The following is a 21,784-nucleotide window of genomic DNA, read 5'->3' as shown; positions in this document are numbered from 1 at the left end:
ATCTCCTCTTGCTCCTATTTCTTATGTTCGTAAGGTGTTGGTTGGTGGCAGTGTGTGTGGGTAGCAGAATGTCTACCACTCCAGAAGGCATTGATAAGAGACACATATTTCTGTATTAATATTAGTTGCAACAATTATATGCTTCTCTAGTTGCTTGGCATATTGGAATCTGATTGATGTGAAGATGTGCACACCCATCATGTCATTGGTTAACTACTTGTACTCTGATTTCCTGGATTTTTTTTTATCATGTATGCATCTGGTTGATAAAAACATAATACTAAAAAAGTTCCCTGATTCTCATCTTTGTTTACAAATCCCTTCATGGCCTTGTCCCTCCCTAGCTCTGTAACCTCCTACAACCCTTTGAGATATCTGCACTCCTCTAATCTTTGCCTCTTGAGCATCCCTGATTTTAGTTGCAGCACCGTTGGTGGCCATGCCAGGGCCCTAAGCTCTGGAATTCTGTCCCTAAACCTCTCCACCTCTCTTTCCTCCTTTTTAAGAAGCTTCTTTAAAACTTACCTCTTTGACCTTCATCAATGTTATATCTCCTTTTATTACTTGGTGTCAAACTTTGTGTGAGAAAAATGTTCTGAAGTCCTTTGGGATGGTTTACTGTATTAAAAGTGCTATACAAATATAAGTTGTTGTTCATTTGCTACATTTAAAGCATTGAACATTTTAAAATAATAAAGCTGCCCAGTAATATGTAAAGCTAGCAGTGCATCATAAGATAAATATTTTACAGAAATACATTTAAGTGTGTTTTCTATTTCCTTCGCTGTGGGAATGGTTAAATGTGTTGTACAGAAAGTTACAATTATTTTCAAATATACAGAAAATAACAAGCATGACAAATTTTGTGATAATTGGGATTCAGCCATTCTACATAGGACAAGAGCTTCCATGAGCATTATAAAGGTTTCTGGAGCCTATAAGAATTTCAGAATTGCATATTTATCCTCGCATCTTCTGTTTTAGTCTGTGCTGAGCAATTGAATCTATGCTGGTGAAGTAGTAAAACTTATATTTAATCTGTACTTGTTTTGCTGTATGCACAGATTTAAGAAGGCGAGGGATGTTTTTAGTTACTTTTCCCCACCTCCTACCCCAACCCTTTCTGGCTATCCTGCATGGCAGCGAACAGTTGGATGGTATGAGAGGGATTAAGTACTGTTGGGAAGAGGTAAAAAGAATGTGAGAGCTGGTTTAGAGGAAAGGGGAATTTGGGCATGAGCCTGATGTCAGTTCAGAGTAGCAGTTTGTCTGAATCAACCATGGACCAGTGGATATATTCTTGCTCTTTAGCACTTGTCCACAGATGTCTGTACCCTCAAATTCCACCAGACTAGGGAGGGCATATAAGAACTAAATTTCTCCTCGACTTTGTGCAATGTGCATGTAATCTGTAAAATCAGTATAAATAGGTGAAGTGCTATTCTATTACTCTATGTAGATTTAAGCTGCTTAATATTGATTATAGTATCAAATCTCAGCAGAAAACTTTTATGCTGAAGTAATCTTGCTTCATGTAGGTGCTGATTCATAGTTTTTATTTGGGAAATTTATACTAACTAATGGATATGTGATTTGCAGCTAGATTGTATGGACCTAGTTACTGGAGAAAGCACCACTGTGAGAAATGGTTATATGAATCAGAAAAAAACAGAATGCTGCTTTGTAAAAAATTAATCTGCACTTGAACTTTTTGTTGCGAATCTAACATTGGTTATAGCTAATATTGTTTTAACTAAAAATATATATAGCTGTACTTCTCACGACAGAGAGTTAATAAAAGCACCACTGTGAGAAATGGTAATGTCAGTGAGAAATGGTCAACAAAATAGAAGAAAGCTTGCGTGGAGTTCCTTCCCAGCCCCATACAGTTTGTGTGAAAGATGTAAAAGAACTTCATCCATGAAGATGCTGGAAACGCTTAGCAGGTCAGGCAGCTCCTTTGTGTTGAAAGCTATGAAATACTGTCCTTAAGTGAAATTGAACACCCTTAAAATAGCTCTTGGGAAAGTGTGTCTGCAGTAGAAAACCACATATAATTGGCATTTATATTGCCCATCTTTCTCTTAGGCTAGCTGTTGTGGGGAAGTGGACAATGTTGTAACAGTATAGCAAACAGATTGGGGTCAGGGATTTTCCAGCAAAGTTGATTGACGTCTCCAGGGCAAAAGGTAATACTGGGTTCCGGAAATGTTCCCTTCCTTCAGCACTGACATCCCTTAACTTGATGAGCAAATAAAATTCATCAAATTTTATCAGTTCATTAACAAGTGCCTCTCTTTTTTTTTTCTATTCCTACAACAGGTGTGCTCAATGAAAAGACGGTGGGAATTTTCCGCAGGAATGATCTGCTGCGCTTGAAGCGTGCTTGTATTCGAAATGCTAAACTGTCAGCTGTCGCATTCAGGAAAGCGTTCTGCCACCACAAGCTTATTGATCTGGATGCTTCTGGTGTAAATGCAGACATCACAATAACCGACATCGTAAATGCACTCATCACAAACAAATGGAACCAACAGTACATGCAATGTCTTGTGTTGAATTCATTAACACTGTCTTTGGAAGACCCCTATGAGCGATGCTTCAGCCAGCTAAATGGCCTGCGTGTTTTAAGTGTTACCAACGTTCTCTTCTACAATGATGATCTTCGAGATGTTGCCTCTCTTCCAAGGTTAGAAAGTTTAGATATTTCAAACACTTCTGTCACTGACATCACGCCACTTCTGACTTGTAAAGACAGGTTAAAGTCATTGACTATGCACCACCTCAAATGTCTGAAGATGACGACTACACAGATTTTAGAAATCATTAAGGAACTGGTGCTCCTGCAACATCTAGACATCTCTGACGATAAGCAGTTTACCTCTGACATTGCACTTCGTTTACTAGAATTGCCCAGCATACTACCTAATCTCCGATCCCTGGATATTTCGGGCAGAAAGCACATCACAGATAAAGCTGTTCAGGCGTTTGTCCAGCATCGGCCTACAATGCAATTCATGGGTTTACTTGCTACTGAAGCTGGCTATTCTGACTTCCTTTCTGGAGAAGGGAGCTTAAAGGTTGGTCTTTTTTTGCATATATTTTTCATAATGCAATCTTGACTTTTATGCTTAGGAAGTTTTTGCACTTTATAAGGGTTTATAATACAGTTCAGGCCATTATTTTGTGCTGAGGACTTTTGTCTCCGTGTTCAGATTCTGTGGTTAATCTACTGCTCACCAGTATGTAGCAATTGTTGTTACAGAATATTTCTGTAAATCTCCACATGTAGTCATTTTTATTTGTCATTCTTAACCTCCTAATAAAGCAAACTCAATTGGACTGTGTTAAGTAATCAGTATCCGTGTAATCAGTTAGTTTTAAATATTTCTTTGTTTTTAACACTGATTTGTTGATTTTTAAAATATGGTCATTTTCTGAACAGTGGAGTCTGGATTTGATGTTCAGTGCATAGAATGTTATTACCTGTATGGAATAAATATTCAACTAGAAAATTTTGCTTTCTTTGAATTATTTATGTATTTAATGAATCCTTTCAGAAGCAAATATTTTTAATTTTAAAAAGGACTAATTATCAGCTTTTAACTGTGCAAATTATGATGTTTAGTTTGAGTGGTCTCGCTTCAAGGCACAGAGTACAAATCTGGAAATTACACCAGTGACACTTTTTCAGTTGATTCATTACATGTCTCCTTTTTTGTTTTGCCTTTTTTGCTATGTAGAGCAAAAGCTTCCAGTATAATTTGTAGATCAACCATGACGTGTTACAGGTCAAGAATTTGTAAACAAATTTTGGAATTTATTTTACACGTACAAACATTTGTGTATTTTTAGTTTGTTTTTTGAAATGGCAAGTATCAGGTGTTCTGGTTAGGAGTTACAAGAAGATATTTTGACACTGGTATATATGAGAACTTACATGATTCTGAAATGGTCTCATCTACAGTGATCAGTGGCTCTTAGTCATATGCTCCATTTGCCCAAACAGTGATACAGAACTTCAGTAAAATGAAGCAAGCTATGTGCTAAAGATGCAATCTTATCGTGTGTTTAGGAACTAAATCAGCACTCAAATATTTAGGTGGTCGGCCTCCCATGTTTACAGATTCAACATCAGCTGACAACACATCTGAACTCTTATGTTCACTATCAGTAGGTCTCTTAGCATTGGTAGACAGTAAGGGTGGTTTTTCACTTTTTTTTCCCTCTGATACTCCAGCATTATAGTACACTGGAATTTGAAACCGTGGAGCCATTTAGCATACAGTCTGGCTTCTAAGTCCTTCTGTTTCTACACCCTGCCTTCATAAAAGTGAGAGGTATGAGGGCTAAGGAGTTGAACAATTTTTTTTTTGTTTTATACCTATTGAGCCCATATTTGCGATGACCTGGTGCTTGATAGAGTAAATTTCCATCACTATGTCCAAATAAAATTAATCCTTGATGTGTTTTGTGAAGAGCACACTTGCTGCACAAGTGTGAAATTTTCCCTTTGTTTGTGTATGTATGTATGTATATATCTATATCTATCTATCTTTTCTTTCTCTCTTTCTTTCTCCCTTTCTCTCTTTCTTTCTCCCTTTCTCTCTTTCTTTCTCCCTTTCTCTCTTTCTTTCTCCCTTTCTCTCTTTCTTTCTCCCTTTCTCTCTTTCTTTCTCCCTTTCTCTCTCTCTTTCTTTCTCCCTTTCTCTCTCTCTTTCTTTCTCCCTTTCTCTCTCTCTTTCTTTCTCCCTTTCTCTCTCTCTTTCTTTCTCCCTTTCTCTCTCTCTCTCTCTTTCTCCCTTTCTCTCTCTCTTTCTTTCTCCCTTTCTCTCTCTCTTTCTTTCTCCCTTTCTCTCTCTCTTTCTTTCTCCCTTTCTCTCTCTCTTTCTTTCTCCCTTTCTTTCTTTCTCCCTTTCTCTCTTTCTTTCTTTCTTTCTTCCTTTCTTTCTTTCTCCCTTTCTCTCTTTCTTTCTTTCTTTCTTTCTTTCTTTCTTTCTTTCTTTCTTTCTTTCTTTCTCCCTTTCTTTCTTTCTTTCTCCCTTTCTTTCTTTCTTTCTTTCTCCCTTTCTTTCTTTCTTTCTCCCTTTCTTTCTTTCTTTCTTTCTCCCTTTCTTTCTTTCTTTCTCCCTTCCTTTCTTTCTTTCTCCCTTCCTTTCTTTCTTTCTCTCTTTCTTTCTTTCTTTCTCTCTTTCCCCTCCCAAGGCGACATCAAAAATTCTAATGTTGATGTATAGGCTGTTTTATTCAGTGACTTGTGCCCACTGGGAGCATGATGACGATTACATTAACTTATTTTATTTAGGGCTGTTGCCGAAAGAGAGAACTGTTTCATTTTAAAACTCTGGGCTGCAGCAGCAGACCCATGTCCCAGAAGTGATAGGCCACTGTGCTTGGTCCCTTAATCTAGCCCGTTACCGTCCAGACTTAACACTTGTATTTTACTGTAAAATTTTTTTTTCAAAGACATTTATCTCATTGTTCCAACTGTTGAAGAGTTTAATTGAATGCAAGTGGAAAATGTACTTTCGGTAAATTTCCATTAGAGTTGTGTTGATTTCATTTCATTTTGCCATTCAAGCATATTGTCCATATAGGCATTACTAAATACTTAAATATGTGTATACATTTACTATAGGTAGAGTATGTGGAAGGAATGCTAACTGTACACTAGGTAGTCTTTGTGATTGAGAAGATTATGGGGTCGAAAGCTCAGCTTGGGATTAAATATGACCGAATAGTTGAAATAGATCTGTTAACCTGAGGCAATCGTCTTGGAAGGGGATAGAATTAGTAGCAAGGTTTTGGATTTGTGATGGTGTTGCAGATGATGGTTCTGGTCTTCCAATGTTGAACTGCAGCTCATTCTATACTGGAGTAACACATGGAGTTGGTAAACGGGCAGATATTTGGATGACATCACTTTCAAGGACTTAGGTTCTGCGGTAGCTCTCCTTAAAATCCAGCCCAGAATCTTCCAGTCTAACACTGGGATTGTCAGGCCCGCTCTTCCTGGTGGTGGGGAAGCTCCATGGCGGCCCCTCTGCCGCTCTGTGACTGGGCCTGACTTAGCATATTTCCATAACATTTGCATGAATTAAAATATAAACTACAGTGATCTTACTTACAGTTCCCGATCCTCAGTGCGACGAAGTGGCACTCGCTTGCCTTCACTTTCCCATCCAGGGAAAGCTTGTGCCACTGAGGTGGGGAAGGGGTGAATTCTGCACTTTGTGTATAGGGAAAGGGGGAAACTCTGCACTTTGTTGAACTGTCTGCAGGTGCTAGCAGCCTTTTTAAAAATGGCACCAGCACCTGCTTCTGCATTAGTGATGCTGTGATTTAAGGTGGGGGGGGGGGGTGCTGGTGATTGTGGCCGCCTGCTGCAGAATCGTGGTGGCGCAGGTCCCGTGGAGGATGGCTGCCATTTTCCGTGTCCGCCGCAACTAAAATATTGCCTCTTCAGAAAGTGTTATGTACTTTGATTTTGCAGAATTTTTCAAACCATTTGTATCGTTTTTTTGTAAAGTTAATAGTTTCTAATTTTCAAAACACAAGTCTGTTTGGGAGAAACAAAATACAGCAACAATGCATGTAGATTGATGGAACAGTGACTTTGTATCCATTCTTTATGTGCTAAAAGATGAATGGCCTTTAATGGTCACATAGTGACTTATGAAACTTCATCTCTAAGTGGTAAACTTCAGCTTTTGCTGTGTTTATGTCGTTATTGTTGAGCAGCCCCTTTGTTGCAGTTTGTATTTACTGCATGTATCTGATATAGCGACAACATTAGGTATCTTCTGGAGATCAGTGAGTGCAGTGGGAATGGTGCTGTTCGTAGTGAATGACATAAAATAAGGTTACTGTCATTGCATAATTTTATGTGTGGTTGGTGGAAGAGAGAAAATTCAGTTACAGACAGATAAAAAACAAATTTGTAACTTTTTTCCCCTAATTTTGTATGCAAAAGGTTTCGGGAGAAGCAAATGAAGTACAGATCTCTGAAGCTCTTCGTCGATACAGCGAAAGGGCCTTTTTTGTAAGAGAAGCATTATTCCATCTTTTCAGTCTCACACACAGCATGGAAAAACCACAGCCTGAACTACTGAAGGTAAATTACTACATTTAAGTTGACTTTTGGCACTGCAATTTTTCTTTTAGATGTAGTGTAGCTATATTTCAATATCCTAGAAGCCCTCCACCAATTACCTTATATACATGATATAAGGGCGTGCTATGATTGTACCATGCTGCATTGATTCCTGTATACTTAGAGCAGTGATAAAGTGCATGTGGACAGAGATTAGAAATGAGATGTTTGCATTCCATAAGCTTTATAGAGAATTTCTGGATTTTTCTGTGGTTCAAGATCAGTATTTACTTGTCAATGTGGTGCTGATAGTAAAGCTAAATTGCTCCTGACTGCATCATGGCCACAATTTTACATTAACTGTATGTGTAGGTTTCCTATTGTTGCTCTAATAGCTTTGTGTTGTAAATGGGGCAAATTCTCCAATTGGAAAAGGTTAATGATCTTAAAAATCTTAATGAAACTTCCATTAGAAGCAAAATACAAAATTGGTGTTACCTGATGCCAGCTGGGATGCCATTACAGTGCACAGATTTCCTCCAAGCTCATGGGCTAGCCAGGATTCCAACTCGTGATTTATATCAAGTGACTTTTAAAATATTTGTTCTTGGGATGCAGACAACACTGGCAAGGCTGCATTTATTGCCCATTAGCTACCTAAGAAGCTGGTGGTTGGAGTTCTCCTTGTGAAGGTAGGTCAGCTGCTGACTCTAGCATCTCCATACATGCTGTCATTGAACTAATATGCTTATTGCCACTACAGATGGCCATACATGCGGACACACAACAGACTGGTTCCTGTGTCATTTGAGTCTATAAAGCTTCTGAACAGAGATGCTGGAAGGGAAATTTGGAAGGCAAGACGCTGTTCTAGTGTTTCAGACAGGGAATTGCACATAACTTAGGAGGGAGGGATGAATCTATTAAGGGTGAAAATCTTTTTAAAAATCTGGTCATCGTTACACAAGTTTCATTTTAATTTTAGCTTGTGGTCACTGGAATGAAAAACCATTCTACAAACCTGCCAGTGCAGCTAGCTGCTAGTGCGTGCGTATTCAACTTGACAAAACAGGATTTAGCAGGTGGCATGCCTGTGCGCCTTTTGACAGAAGTGACACGTCTCTTGCTGAAAGCCATGGAACACTTTCCCAACCATCAACAGGTAAAGAGTAGAAAATGCTATATAACACGGGTAATTAATAGGCATTACTGTACTTTTGCAAGCAGTCAACCATCTCGAGCATTGCCTTATATTAGTCCACCCATCTCCAAAACAAATTGGTTTTAGTTTAACAAATGAAAAGTTAATGTTGGTCAAAATAACCTGCACTCCAAGTCAACTGTAAAAATGAAAAAAAATAATGACTGCCTCTCCCCAGAAAATTGCTGGCTTGTCTAACTTAATTGACACATTGGCTTTGTGAACATGGAATGCCAAACAATTTTATCAGGAATAAACCACTTAAAATTGTTAATTGGGACAGTCTTTAAACTTGTGCCTGGCTACGTCAAGTCTAACTGCATTTAATCTGTCTTTGATCAGTGTTAAAACAGTAAACTGTTCTGTTAATGTTTTTGCAAATTGAAATCTCCCATTGATTTCATTATAGTTGCTGCAATTTTGCCACAGTTATTATGACAGGACCATACTTTTCAGAGAGAGAAACAGAGTTAATATTTCAGGTCTGTGACCTTTCAGAACTGATCATAAGTTCCGATGAAAGGTCACAGATCTGAAACATTAACTCTGTTTCCCTTGCCACAGATGCTGCCAGTCCTGCTGAGTATTTCCAGCATTTTCTGTTTTTATTTCAGATTTCCACCATCTGCAGTATTTTACTTTTGTTTTATACCATACTCTTGCCTGATTCAGAGACAACTGTGTTTAATATAGTTAATTGCTAACAACTGGATTTATGCTCTTCAGTTGTTAGCAGTAACAACCTGAAGAGTCTGTATGCTTCATTGCCGACCAGGAAGTGACCTTGTCAACTTCAGTGACAGTAAGTGCCAACTTATCTTTGCCCATTGATTAGGGTCTCTTGCACTGCCTTCTGGGTCTCTTACACCCTCCTCCAAGTCTGGGTCTTTTTGACTGCCTTCTGAGTCTGGGTCTCTTAAGTTTGAGAAATTTGTATTTAAATGAATGGGATCATACAGAAATAAAGTACAAATACTTGTATTTTTGTACTTTCTTCATCCTATCATTTGACGTTGCACTACAGTAAAGCTGATTGTACATTTTTAAATGAGCACTTTCTTATGCTGTATTGCGCAGTTTGTACAGCTAAATATACAAAGGAGACCACTTATCTTAAATTAGTGTATTTCTCACTGCTTTTTTAGGTTTTTTTTTGCTTTAACTCACTTTATTTAGTCTTATTTTGTGCCTCTATTATTGTCCATTTATCGTGAATGACATTATGACATTCCCACACAACAGATTAACTGCTTATGTATATCACTAACTGTGGGGCCAAGTGTGCAAACTGGCTGCTGTGTTTGCCTACATTAAAAAGGAAAAACATTTTAAATATGTTAGCTGTGAAGTACTTTGGGAGACCTGAGGATGTGAAAGGTACTATATAAATGTAAGTTCTTTCCCTCTGATGCTGTTCAGGTCACAAAGAGATGCATGACAATCAATAGGATTTATTTTTCTCTTTCTTCATCCACCAAACCAAACTTGTCTCTTAAATTGTTTGGGATGGACTCTGTGGGCATGCCATCAAGGGAACTTCAATGCATGATGTACCGCCTGAATAATTAGAATGCAAACCAAGTTAAACAATGGCAGAAACACATCAAAAGAAGCAGATTCTATTGGGAGCTGCTAATACTGCTAGGATTTTATTTACAAAAGGGTAATGGAACCGCTCCACTTTAGGAGGGCTCCAGCTGACGTTTGCTAGCTTGTTGGGTGCAAGACTGGGCAGAGATTACCTTATTGTTTGGGGGGCGGGGGTAGGGGGTGTGGGGGTGGTAGGAGAAAGGATCTTGCCTGTAGCAGAATATCATATCCAGAGGTCAGGTCAAGATTTTACCTGCAGAGGTGGGGTAGGATGATGTGAGCAGGAGAGGAAAAACATTGCTAGTTATAGTATTTGAGATTTGAATTGAGTATTTGAGGGTCTGTTAATTTAGCTTTACAATATAGCATTTCTCCGTGAAATGTTCTTAAATTTTCTTTTGTTAAAATCAGACATAGATATGACAAATGTCAATCTTGACATTCCATGACACATCCTGTCATTTTCACCTGGCAATGCAACTTAGCCAGTCAGTTTCTCTCCTCACCAACACTGAAAGGCACTGATAATTAAAATTAAATTCAGTGTCCTGCCCCTCTGGCTAACATTGAAAGAAGTTTCCAGTGGTCTTAAAATTGGTGAGCACTGTACTCCTATAACCAGCTCTTTCATACAGACTCTAATTTGTACAATATGCAGTCTTGCAGGATCAGTTACAGTACTAAAACATACTGTTGACTTAATATTGAAGTGTCACTGAGGAGAGTATATAACTGGGACGGGCCCATACCTAGAAGGAAAAATTCCTCAACAACTCACTGCAATCTTTGTCATTTACCCCATTGCTGCCTTTGACTTCAGAAAATTTGCTATTTCACATGTCCTATTAATAGACCAGGTTTCAGCCTTTATTTACCTAATTGCATAAATATAGTTTTCAAAATGTGAATATAAAGAACATTTCTATATTTTTGTTATAGCTTCAGAAGAATTGTCTGTTGTCTCTCTGCAGTGACCGTATTCTTCAGGATGTCCCATTTAACAGGCGAGTAATCTTTTCAAATGCAATTTTTTTGAAAATTTTTGGGGGCTGAAATTCCTCTTAAAACATGAGATAATGCCTTATTTTGCAGAATTAATAAATTAACAAAATTAATGTAAGTCAGTCTGAGATTTATTTTTGTTTTACCCCATTTAACTATCAAGATCCACATTTATAGTTCTAATATCTATGGTACAAGGCACGGATTGTTTTGTAGCACTGTAACTCAAAAATCAAAATAATAATGTTGATGTCCACGTTGATAGCAAAAATGAACAATTGTAATTGAAAATAAAAGCAAAGTGCTGGAAATACTCAGCAGGTCTGGCAGCATCTGTGGCGAGAGAAGCAGCGTTAAAGTTTCAGGTCTATGACCTTTCTCCAGTTCTGATGAAAGGTCACAGGAACTTGCAGATGGTGGTGTTCCCATGAATCTGCTGCCCCCGTCCTTCTAGGTGATGGAGGTCTCAGGTTTGGAAAGTGCTGTTGAACGAGGCTTGGTGAATTGCTGCTGTGCAACTTGTAGATGGTACACACTGCTGCCACTGTGCATCAGTGGTGGAGGGAGTGAATGTTTGTGGATGGGGTGCCAATCAAGCGGGCTGCTTTGTCCTGGATGGTGTCGAGCTTCTTGAGTGTTGTTGGAGCTACACCCATCAAGGCAAATGGAGCGTATTCCATCACACTCCTGACTTCTGCCTTGTAGGTGGACAGGCATTGGGGAGACAGGAGGTGAGTTACTCGCCGCAGAATTCCCAGCCTCTGACCTGCTCTTGTAGCTACAGCATTTATGTGTCTGGTCCAGTTCTGTTTCTGGTCAATGGTAACCCCAAGATGTTGGTGGGAGTTTCAGCGATGATAATGCCATTGAATGTCAAGGGGAGATGGTTAGATTCTCTCTTGTTGGAGATGGTCATTGCTTGCCACTTGTGGACCTTGTTTGCACTAGAGTGCTGACTTGGGTTGCATTCGAGCGTTAAAGTGAAAGTTTGGTGACTGAGGAAGTTCGGTGAGGCGGGAGCGAGGAGCTCCTTTCATTTCCTACCTGTCCCCAGAGTGAGGGGGGCCGAGAGTTTCCAAAGAGCAGAGCTGACTGGTGAGTAAGTCCTGGTGGGTATTTTTCAAAGTGGATTGAATTGTAAGTCATTGTTTTAGCAAGACTTAGTTGCTTTTTTAAATTATAATCTTCTAAAGTTTTAAATTTAAAGGGTTTAATCATGGCAGGAGAGCTTGAAGCTGTGGTTTGCTCCTCTTGCTGCATGTGGGAATCCGGGAACATTTCCAATCCCCGGGACCAACATGTGTGCAGGAAGTGTGCCCAGCTGCAGCTCCTGGAAGCTCTGGTTTCAGAGCTGGAACGGCGGCTGGAAACACTGTGGAGCATCGGCGAGTCTGAGAGCATTGTGGATAGCACGTATAGAGAGGTGGTCACACTGCAGCTGAAGGGATTTGAAGGAAGGGGATGGGTGACCACCAGGTAGTCCGAGAGAATCAGGCAGCTAGTTCAGGAGTCCCCTGGGGTCCCGCTTGCAAATCGGTATTCCATTTTGGAGGCTGATGAGGCTGGTTCCTCTAGGGAGTGCGGACAGAGGCAAGCTTCTGGCACCACAAGCAGCCTGTCTGCACAAGAAGGGGGAAAGAGAGGAAGAGCAACAGTAATAGGGGATTCTATAGTCAGGGGAACAGATAGGCGCTACTGTGGCCATCAACGTGACTCCAGGATGGTGTGTTGCCTCCCTGGTGCCAGGGTCTGGGATGTCACTGAACGGCTGCAGGGCATCCTGAAGGGGAAGGGTGATCAGGCAGAGGTCATGGTACATGTTGGGACCAATGACATAGGTAGAAAGAGGGATGAGGTCTTGCATCAAGAATTCAGGGAGTTAATCAGTAGACTAAAAAGCAGGACCTCTCGGGTTGTAATCTCTGGATTACTCCCAGTGCCACGTGCTAGCGAGTATAGAAATAGGAGAATAGCACAGATGAATGCGTGGCTTAAGAGTTGGTGCAGGAGGGAGGGTTTTAGATTCCTGGACCACTGGAACTGTTTCTGGGGAAGGTGGGACTTTAACAAGCGGGACGGTCTACATCTGAACCAGAGGGGGACTAACATCCTTGCTGGCGAGTTTGCTAGTGCTGTTGGGAGGAGTTGAAACTAATTTGGTAGGGGGAGGGGATGCAGACTCCTAGCAGAATAGGGACACAGCTAAACACAGGAAAGCGAACAAGTCAGAGGGAATACAGCGGAAGTAAGTTTCAAGGGAGTAAGACCAGGATGGAAGGCCTCTACTTTAATGCCAGGAGTATTGCAGGTAAAACGGATGAGTTAAGGGCAATGATTGACACGTGGAATTGTGATATAGTAGCCATCACGGAGACATGGTTGAGGGAGGGGCAGGATTGGCAGCTCAATATCCCGGGATATAGAATCTTCAGGCTAGACAGAGGAGGGGGCATTGCAATATTAGTTAAGGAGTCAGTTACTGCAGTAAGGAGAGATGACATCTTGGAGGGGGCATCAAATGAAGCTTTATGGGTAGAGTTTAGGAATTAAAAAAAGGACAGCCACATTACTAGGTGTTTATTATAGACCCCCAGATAGTCAGCGGGAAATTGAGGAGCAAATATGTGCGCAATTTGCAGAGGTGTGTAAAAATAATAGGGTAATTATATTAGGTGATTTCAACTTTCCCAACATTAATTGGGATAGTCATCGTGTTAAGGGCTTAGATGGAGTGGAGTTCTTAAAATGTATACAGGAGAACTTTTGAGCTCAATCTGGAGAGGATCCAACAAGGGAGGGTGCAGTGCTGGACCTAATTCTGGGGAATGAAGCCGGACAGGTGGTTGATATGTTGGTGGGGGAGCATTTTGGTGATAGTGACCACAACATGGTACAATTTAAGCTTGTTATGGAGAAAGAAATAGACAAGTTGCAAAAAAAGGTTTTGGATTGGGGGAGAGTGAATTTTAGTAAAATAAGGCAGGATCTGGCCAAGATGGACTGGAAAGAGTTACTTGTTGGGAAATCTACAGAAGAACAGTGGGGGGCATTCAAAAAGGAAATGGGGAGGGTACAGGCCCAACATGTTCCCTCTGGGGTAATAGGTAGGAGCAACAAGCCCAGAGAACCATGGATGGCCAGAAACTTTCAGGGTACGATGAGAAGGAAAAGAGAGGCTTTTAGCAAATACAAGGAGAGCAAATCAATGGAAGCATTAGTGGAGTACAGAAAGTGTAGGATGGAGCTTAAGAAAGCAATTAGGAGAGCAAAGAGGGGATATGAGAAAGCTCTGGCTGGTAAAAGTAGGGAAAATCCCAAGATATTCTATAAGTATATCAATGGGAAGAGGATAACCAGGGAAAGAGTAGGACCCATTAGGGACCAAGGGGGATATCTGTGGGTGGAGCCAGAGGACATTGGTAGGGTGTTGAACGAACACTTCACATCTGTCTTCACCCAAGAGAAAGAGGATGTAGATATGGAACTTAGAGAGAGAGACTGCGAGGTTCTTGAGCAAATTGTCATAGGGAGTGACAAGGTATTGCAGGTTTTGGCAGGCTTAAAAGTGGACAAATCTCAAGGTCCGATTTGTGTCCCAGGATGCTGTGGGAGGCGAGGGTGGAGATTGCAGGGGCTCTGACCCTAATTTTTAATTCCTCTCTGGCCACGGGGAAGGTGCCAGAGGACTGGAGAACAGCTAATGTGGTCCCACTATTTAAGAAAGGTTGTAGAGATAAGCCAGGGAACTACAGACCAGTGAGTCTCACGTCAGTGGTAGGGAAACTATTGGAGAGAATCTATCACCACTTGGAGAGGCAAAATTTGATTAGGAATAGTCAGCATGGCTTTGTCAGAGGGAGGTCATGCCGAACTAATTTGATTGAATTTTTTGAGCATGTGACCAGGTGTGTAGATGAGGGTAGTGCAGTTGATGTAGTTTACATGGATTTCAGCAAAGCCTTTGACAAGGTCCCACATGGGAGACTTATCAAGAAAGCAAATGCACCTGGGATACAGGGTAACTTGATAAGGTGGATTCATAATTGGCTTCTCTGTAGGAGACAGAGAGTGATGACAGATGGCTGTTTTAGTGACTGGAAGCCAGTGTCCAGTGGCGTACCACAGGGATCTGTGCTGGGTCCCCTATTGTTAGTCATCTATGTTGTTTATATAAATGACAATGTAGGGGGTAGGATCAGTAAGTTCGCGGATGACACAAAGATTGGCCGAGTGGTTAACAGTGAGGTGGAGTGTCTTAGGTTACAGGAAGATATAGACTGGATGGTCAAATGGGCAGAAAAGTGGCAGATGGAATTTAAAGCTGAAAAGTGTGAGGTGATACACTTTGGAAGGAGTAATGTGACACGGTAGTATTCAATGAATGGCCTGACACTGGGAAGTTCCGAGGAACAAAGGGACCTTGGCGTGTTTGTCCATAGATCTCTGAAGGCAGAAGGGCAGGTTATTAGGGTGGTGAAAAAGGCATATGGGACACTTGCCTTTATCAATCGAGGCATAAATTTTTAAAGCAGGGAGGTCATGTTGGAGTTGTACAGAACTTTGGTAAGGCCACAGCTGGAGTACTGTGTGCAATTCTGGTCGCCACATTATAGGAAGGATGTGATTGCATTGGAGGGGGTGCAGAGGTGATTCACCAGGATGTTGCCTGGGATGGAACATTTAAGCTATGAAGAGAGGTTGGATAGGCTTGGCTAGTTTTCACTGGAGCAGAGAAGACTGAGGGGTGACCTGATCGAGGTGTACAAGATTGAGGGGCATGGACAGGGTGGGTAGGGAGCAGCTGTTCCCCTTAGTTGAAGGGTCAGTTACATGGGGTCACAAGTTTAAGATGAGGGGTGGGAGGTTTAAGGGGGATTTGAGGAAGAACTTGTTTACCCAGAGGGTGGTGACGGTCTGGAATACCCAGTCTAGGAGGGTGGTAGAGGCAGGTTGCCTCACATCCTTTAAAAAGGACCTGGATGAGCACTTGGCACGTCATAACATTCAAGGCTATGGGCCAAGTGCTGGCAAATGGGATTAGGTAGACAGGTCAGGTCTTTTAATGCATCGGTGCAGACTCGATGGGCCGAGGGGCCTCTTCTGCACTGTGTTATTCTGTGATTTGTGTGGTGTGAATTTTACTTGCCACTTATTAGCCCAAGCCTGGATGTTGTCCAGGTCTTGCTGCATCTGGATACTGACTGCTTCAGTATCTGAGAAGTCGTGAATGGTGCTGAACATTGTGCAATCATCAGCGAACATCCCCACTTCTGATCTTATGATTGAAGGAAGGTCATTGATGAAGCAGCTGAAGATGGTAAGGCCTAGGACACTACCCTGAGGAACTCCTGCAGTAATGTCATGGGACAGAGATGATTGATCTCTGACAAACACAGCCATCTTCCTTTGTGGTAGGTATGACTCCAACCAGCAGAGAGTTTTTCCCCCCGATTCCCATTGACTCCTGTTTTGCTAGGGCTCCTTGATGCCATACTCGGTCAAATTCTGCTTTGATGTCTCGTCTCTGGGCTTCAGCTGTTTTGTCCATGTTTAGACCAAGGCTGTAATGACATCAGGAGCTGAGTAGCCTTGGTGGAACCTAAACTGAGCGTCAGTGAACAGGTTATTGCTGAACAAGTGCTGCTTGATAGCACTGTCGATGACACCTTCCATCACTTTGCCGATGATCGAGAGTGAACTGATATGGCGTAATTGGCCATGTTGGATTTTTCCTGCTTTTTGTGCATAGGACATACCTGAGCAATTTTACACATTGTCTGGTAGATGCCAGTGTTGTAGCTGTACTGGAAAGCTTGGCTAGGGGTGTCGCTAGTTCTGGAGTACAAGTCTTCCGTACTGTTGCCTAAATGTTGCCAGGGCCCATAATAGCCTTTTCAGTATCCAGTGCCTTCAGCCGTTTCTTGATATCACGTGGAGTGAATCGGATTAGTTGAAGACTGGCATCTGTGATGCTGGGGACCTGAGGAGAAGGCCGGGATGGATCATCCACTCGGCACTTCTGGCTGAAGATGGATGCAAATACTTCAGCCTTGTCTTTTGCATTGATGTGCTGGGCTCCCCCATCGTTGTGAATGAAGATATTTGTGGAGTCTCCTCCTCCAGTTAGTTGTTTAATTGTCCACCACCATTCACGACTGGATGTGGCAGGACTGCAGAGCTTAGATCTGATCCGTTGGTTGTGGGATTGCTTAGCTCTATCTATTGCATGCTGCTTCTGTTTGGTATGCAAGTAGACCTGTGTTGTTGCTTCACCAGGCTGACGCCTTATTTTTAGGTATGCCTGGTGCTGCTCCTGGCATGCCCTCCTGCATTCTTCATTGAGCCTGGGTTGGTGCCCCCTGGCTGATGGTAATGGTAGAGTGGGGGATATGCCTGGCCATGAGGTTACAGATTGTGGTTGAATACAATTCTGCTGCTGCTGCTGCCCCACAGTGCCTCACGGTTGCCCAGTTTTGAGTTGCTAGATCCGTATTTTGGTGGCTTTTGGCTTTCAGGTCATTTCAGACACAGTTTAAAAATGACCATCTGTGAAACTGAGCTGAAATATTACTGATTAAGTAAGAACACACTTAAGTGGTCTGTTAGTAAAATTATTTTCTTTTTATTCATTCATGGGAAGTGGGCGTCACTGGCTAGGCCAGCATTTATTGCCCATCCCTAATTGCGCTTGAGAAGGTGGTGGTGAGCTGCCTTCTTGAACCGTTGCAGTCCATGTGAGGTAGGTACACCCACAAATTGATCTTGGGCCTATAACTTCTTGAGAGATGTTGTGAATGCATGAGGAAATGGAGACCAGTAAAGCTCACCTCCACTGAAAACAAAACTAAACCAAGGAATAATGAAGAGGATAAGAAACTGACCATTGAGGGAGGCAGGAAGAAAGGGTACAACTGAGGAACATAAAAGTGTGCTTTATGGTCACCTGGAAAATGTGGAGGATGCACTTGTCCTAATACTACTGTACTTTTTAAATTATTTTGTGTAATATTTTCATACAACATGTAAAGATTAACTTTTGGTTTTTCAGGTTTGAGGCGGCCAAATTGGTAATGCAGTGGCTTTGTAACCATGAAGATCAGAACATGCAGAGGATGGCAGTGGCTATTATCTCTATTTTAGCAGCAAAGGTATATGTATTTTTTTCTAATTTGATGCTTTACATTAATCAAGTAAAGGTTGTTGGTTCTGGGAATAGAATGTTTCTTTTTTCCCTTTTTCTGCCTCAAACTAGATGCAAAGTAAAGTTCTCTATTCTCTCCTTCAATATCTGCCTTCACTAAAATAAAAACAAAAGTGCTGGAAATCTGGAAGTACTCAGCAGGTCTGGCAGTATCTGTGGAGAAAGAGGTAACCTTTCCAGGTCTGTTACCTTTCATCAGAACTGGCAAAGGTTAGAAATGTAATAGTCTTTGAGCAAGTGAAAAGAGGGGGTGGTGAGAAAAACAAAAGGGAAGGTGTGTGGTAGGGCAGAGGGTAGGAGAGATTAAATGACAAAGATATCACGGAACAAAGGCAAAGGGAGTGCAAATAGTTGTTAAAAGACAAAGCTTCCTTCCCTTCCGGGAGCGGAGCGGAACTGCGGGGAGAACGCCGAGCGAGAGAAGAGGATAAATAGAGCCCGAGGATTGCGGCCTACACACTTAACTTCCGGGAGCGGTGAGCAGGTGCGCCAGAGTTTTGAAAAAAAAAAGTCAGTGACATCACAGGAAAGCTGCAAAGTGATTGGTTGGTGAGTAACTGTTAGGAAATAACTCTAAATAGCTGGGTAAGTAACTAAAAGTAAAGGGAAAGGTCTACAGTATTTTTAATATAGTAGGTAGTTTTTTTTTTAGGGAATCAGGGTCCCTTGTGTAAATAATCACATTTTTTGTGTAATTTAAGGGGATAAATTAGGGGTAAGTCATGGCAGGGCAGTTTGGCAGTGTGGAGTGCTCCTCCTGTGCAATGTGGGAAGTCAGGGACACTTCCAGTGTCCAGGGTGAACATGTCTGCAGGAAGTGTCTCCAGCTGCAGTTACTCGAAGTCCACGTTTCGGATCTGGAGTGGCGGCTGGAGACACTGATGCATTTGCGAGGCTGAGATCATTGTGGATAGCACATATAGGGAGGTGGTCACACCGCAGGTAAAGACTGCTCAGGCAGAAAGGGAATGGGTGACTGCCAGGCAGAGAAGAAGAACTAGGCAGGTAGTGCAGGAGTCCCCTGGGTCTATCTTCCTATCTAACAGATTTTCCGCTTTGGATACTGTTGGAGATAGCTTCTCGGGAATGCAGCGAGCCAAGTCTGTGACACCACGGGTGGCTCAGCTGCACAGGAGGGGAGGAAAAGGAGCGGGAGAGCTATAGTGATGGGGCATTCTATCGTAAGAGGTACAGATAGGCGTTTCTATGGCTGCAAATGTGATTCCAGATGGTATGTTGCCTCCCTGGTGCTAGGGTCAAGGATATCACGGAGCTGCTGCAGGACATTCTGAAGGGGGAGGGTGAACAGTCAGAGGTCGTGGTACACATTGGTACCAACGACATAGGTAGAACGAGGGATGAGATCCTGCAACAAGAATTTAGGGAGCTAGGTAGTAGATTAAAAAGCAGGACCTCAGAGGTTGTAATCTCTGGATTACTCCCGGTGCCATGTATAGGAATAGGAGGATAGAGCAGATGAATGCGTGGCTGAGGAGATGGTACAAGAGGGAGGGCTTTAGTTTTCTGGATCACTGAGTCTGTTTCTGGCGAAGGCGGGACCTGTACAAGTTGGACGGGTGCACCTGAACTGGAACGGGACCAACATCCTTGCTGGGAGGTATGCTAGTGCTGTGGGGGTGTGGGGTTAAACTAATTTGGCAGGGAGTGGGATACAGAGTGGAGGTACAGTAGGGGGTGATGCACAGTCAAATATAGAAGAGAAACTGAGTCAGTCTGGAAGGCAGAGCAAACGTAGACCTGTTAAGGCACAAGTGAAAATGCAAGGCTGGATTGCATCTATTTTAACTCGAGGAGTCTTACTAGTAAGGCAGATGAATTGAAGGTGTTGATTAATACATGGGAATATGATATTATTGCTATCACAGAGACAGGGAGGGGCAGGACTGGCAGCTCAATATTCTCGGGTATAGAATCTTCAGGTGTAACAGGGGAAGGGGTAAAAGAGGAGGTGGCATTGCACTGTTGATCAAGGAGTCAATTACTACAGTAAGGAGGGATGATATCTTAGAAGGTTCCTCAAATGGGGCCATATGGGTAGAACTTAAACAAAAAGAGGCAACCCACCTGACTGGGCGTGTACTACAGGCCTCCAAACAGTCAGGGAGAGATAGAAGAGCAGATATGTAGGCAAATCTCAGAGAGGTGTAATAATAGTAGGGGATTTCAACTTCCCCAATATCAACAGGGATAGTCTTAGTGCAAAAGGCTTAAAGGGGACGGAATTCTTAAAATGCATACAGGAGAGCTTTTTGAGCCAGCACGTAGAAAGTCCTACAAGAGAAGGGGCAGTACTAGACCTAATCCTAGGGAATGAAGCCGGACAAGTGGTAGAAGTGTTAGTGGGGGAGCATTTCGGAGATAGTGACCATAACTGTAAGATTTAAGGTAGTTATAGAAGAGGACAAAGATGGACTGGAAATAAAGGTACTGAATTGGGGGAAGGCTGATTTTCAATATGATCAAAGTGGACTGGGAACAGCTACTTGTAGGAAAGTCTACATCAGACCAGTGGGAGTCATTCAAAGAAGAAATAGTGAGAGTTCAGAGCCAACATGTTCCTGTTAAGGTGAAGGGTAAGACCAACAAGTCCAAGGAGCCCTGGATGTTGAGGGATATAGAGGATTGGATAAGGAAAAAAATGGAGGCTTATTGCAGATTCAGAGTGCTGAAAACAGCGGAGGCACTAGAGGAGTATAGAAAGTGTAGGGGGGTACTTAAAAGAAAAAAAAAAGTAATTAGGAGAGCGAAGAGGGGGGCATGAAAAAACACTGGTGGGCAAGATAAAGGAAAACCCTAAGGTGTTTTATAAGTATATTAGGATAACCAGGGGAAGAATAGGGCCCATTTGGGACCAAAGTGGCAATCTCTGTGTGTGGAGCCGGAGGGCATAGGTGAGGTTTTAAATGATTACTTTTCATTTGTGTTCACAATGGAGAAGGACGATGTAGGTGTAGAGATCAGGGATGGGGATTGTGATATACTTGAACATATTAGCATTGAAAGGGAGGAAGTATTAGATGTTTTAGCAGGCTTAAAAGTGGATAAATCCCCAGGCTGTTGTGTGAGGCGAGGGAGGAGATAGGGGCTCTGACACAAATTTTCAAATCCTCTCTGGCCACAGGAGAGGTACCAGAGGACTGGAGGACAGCGAATGTGGTACTATTATTCAAGAAGGGTAGCAGGGATAAACCAGGTAATTATAGGCCTGTGAGTCTAACGTCAGTGGTAGGGAAACTATTGGAAAAAATTCTGAGGGGCAGGATTAATCTCCACTTGGAGAGGCAGGGATAGTCAGGATGGCTTTGTCAGGGGGAGATCGTGTCTAACTAACTTGATTGAATTTTTCGAGGCATTGACTAGATGTATAGATGAGGGTAAAGCAGTTGATGTAGTCCACATGGACTTCAGTAAAGCTTATGATAAGGTCCCGCATGGGAGATTGGTTAAGAAGGTAAGAGCCCATGGGATCCAGGGCAATTTGGCAAATTGGATCCAAAATTGGCTTAGTCACATAGAAAACATAGAAAATAGGAGTAGGAGTAGGCCGTTCGGCCCTTTGAGGCTGCTCCGCCATTCATTATGATCATGGCTGATCATCCAACTCAAAAGCTTGTTCCCACTTTCCCCCCCATATCCTTTGATCCCTTTCACACCAAGAGCTATATCTAACTTCTTT

The 21,784-nt window shown here is 42.1% G+C and overlaps 1 protein-coding gene across 1 annotated transcript in view; it reads left to right on the top strand.

Annotated features, from left to right (window-relative positions):
• Positions 1–21,784, top strand: part of zyg11 (zyg-11 family member, cell cycle regulator) — an 82,980-nt gene that overhangs the window by 23,909 nt on the left and 37,287 nt on the right. Inside the window, exons 3-7 of the mRNA XM_068037123.1 lie at positions 2,323–3,080; positions 6,974–7,114; positions 8,079–8,255; positions 10,824–10,888; positions 17,935–18,034. Coding sequence (XP_067893224.1) covers positions 2,323–3,080; positions 6,974–7,114; positions 8,079–8,255; positions 10,824–10,888; positions 17,935–18,034 — 1,241 coding nt within the window. The remainder of the gene's footprint in view (positions 1–2,322; positions 3,081–6,973; positions 7,115–8,078; positions 8,256–10,823; positions 10,889–17,934; positions 18,035–21,784) is intronic.

This window comes from Heterodontus francisci, chromosome 8, assembly GCF_036365525.1.
Source record: "Heterodontus francisci isolate sHetFra1 chromosome 8, sHetFra1.hap1, whole genome shotgun sequence".
In the NCBI taxonomy this organism is placed as follows: domain Eukaryota; kingdom Metazoa; phylum Chordata; class Chondrichthyes; order Heterodontiformes; family Heterodontidae; genus Heterodontus; species Heterodontus francisci.
This window is presented reverse-complemented; position numbering and strand designations above follow the sequence as displayed.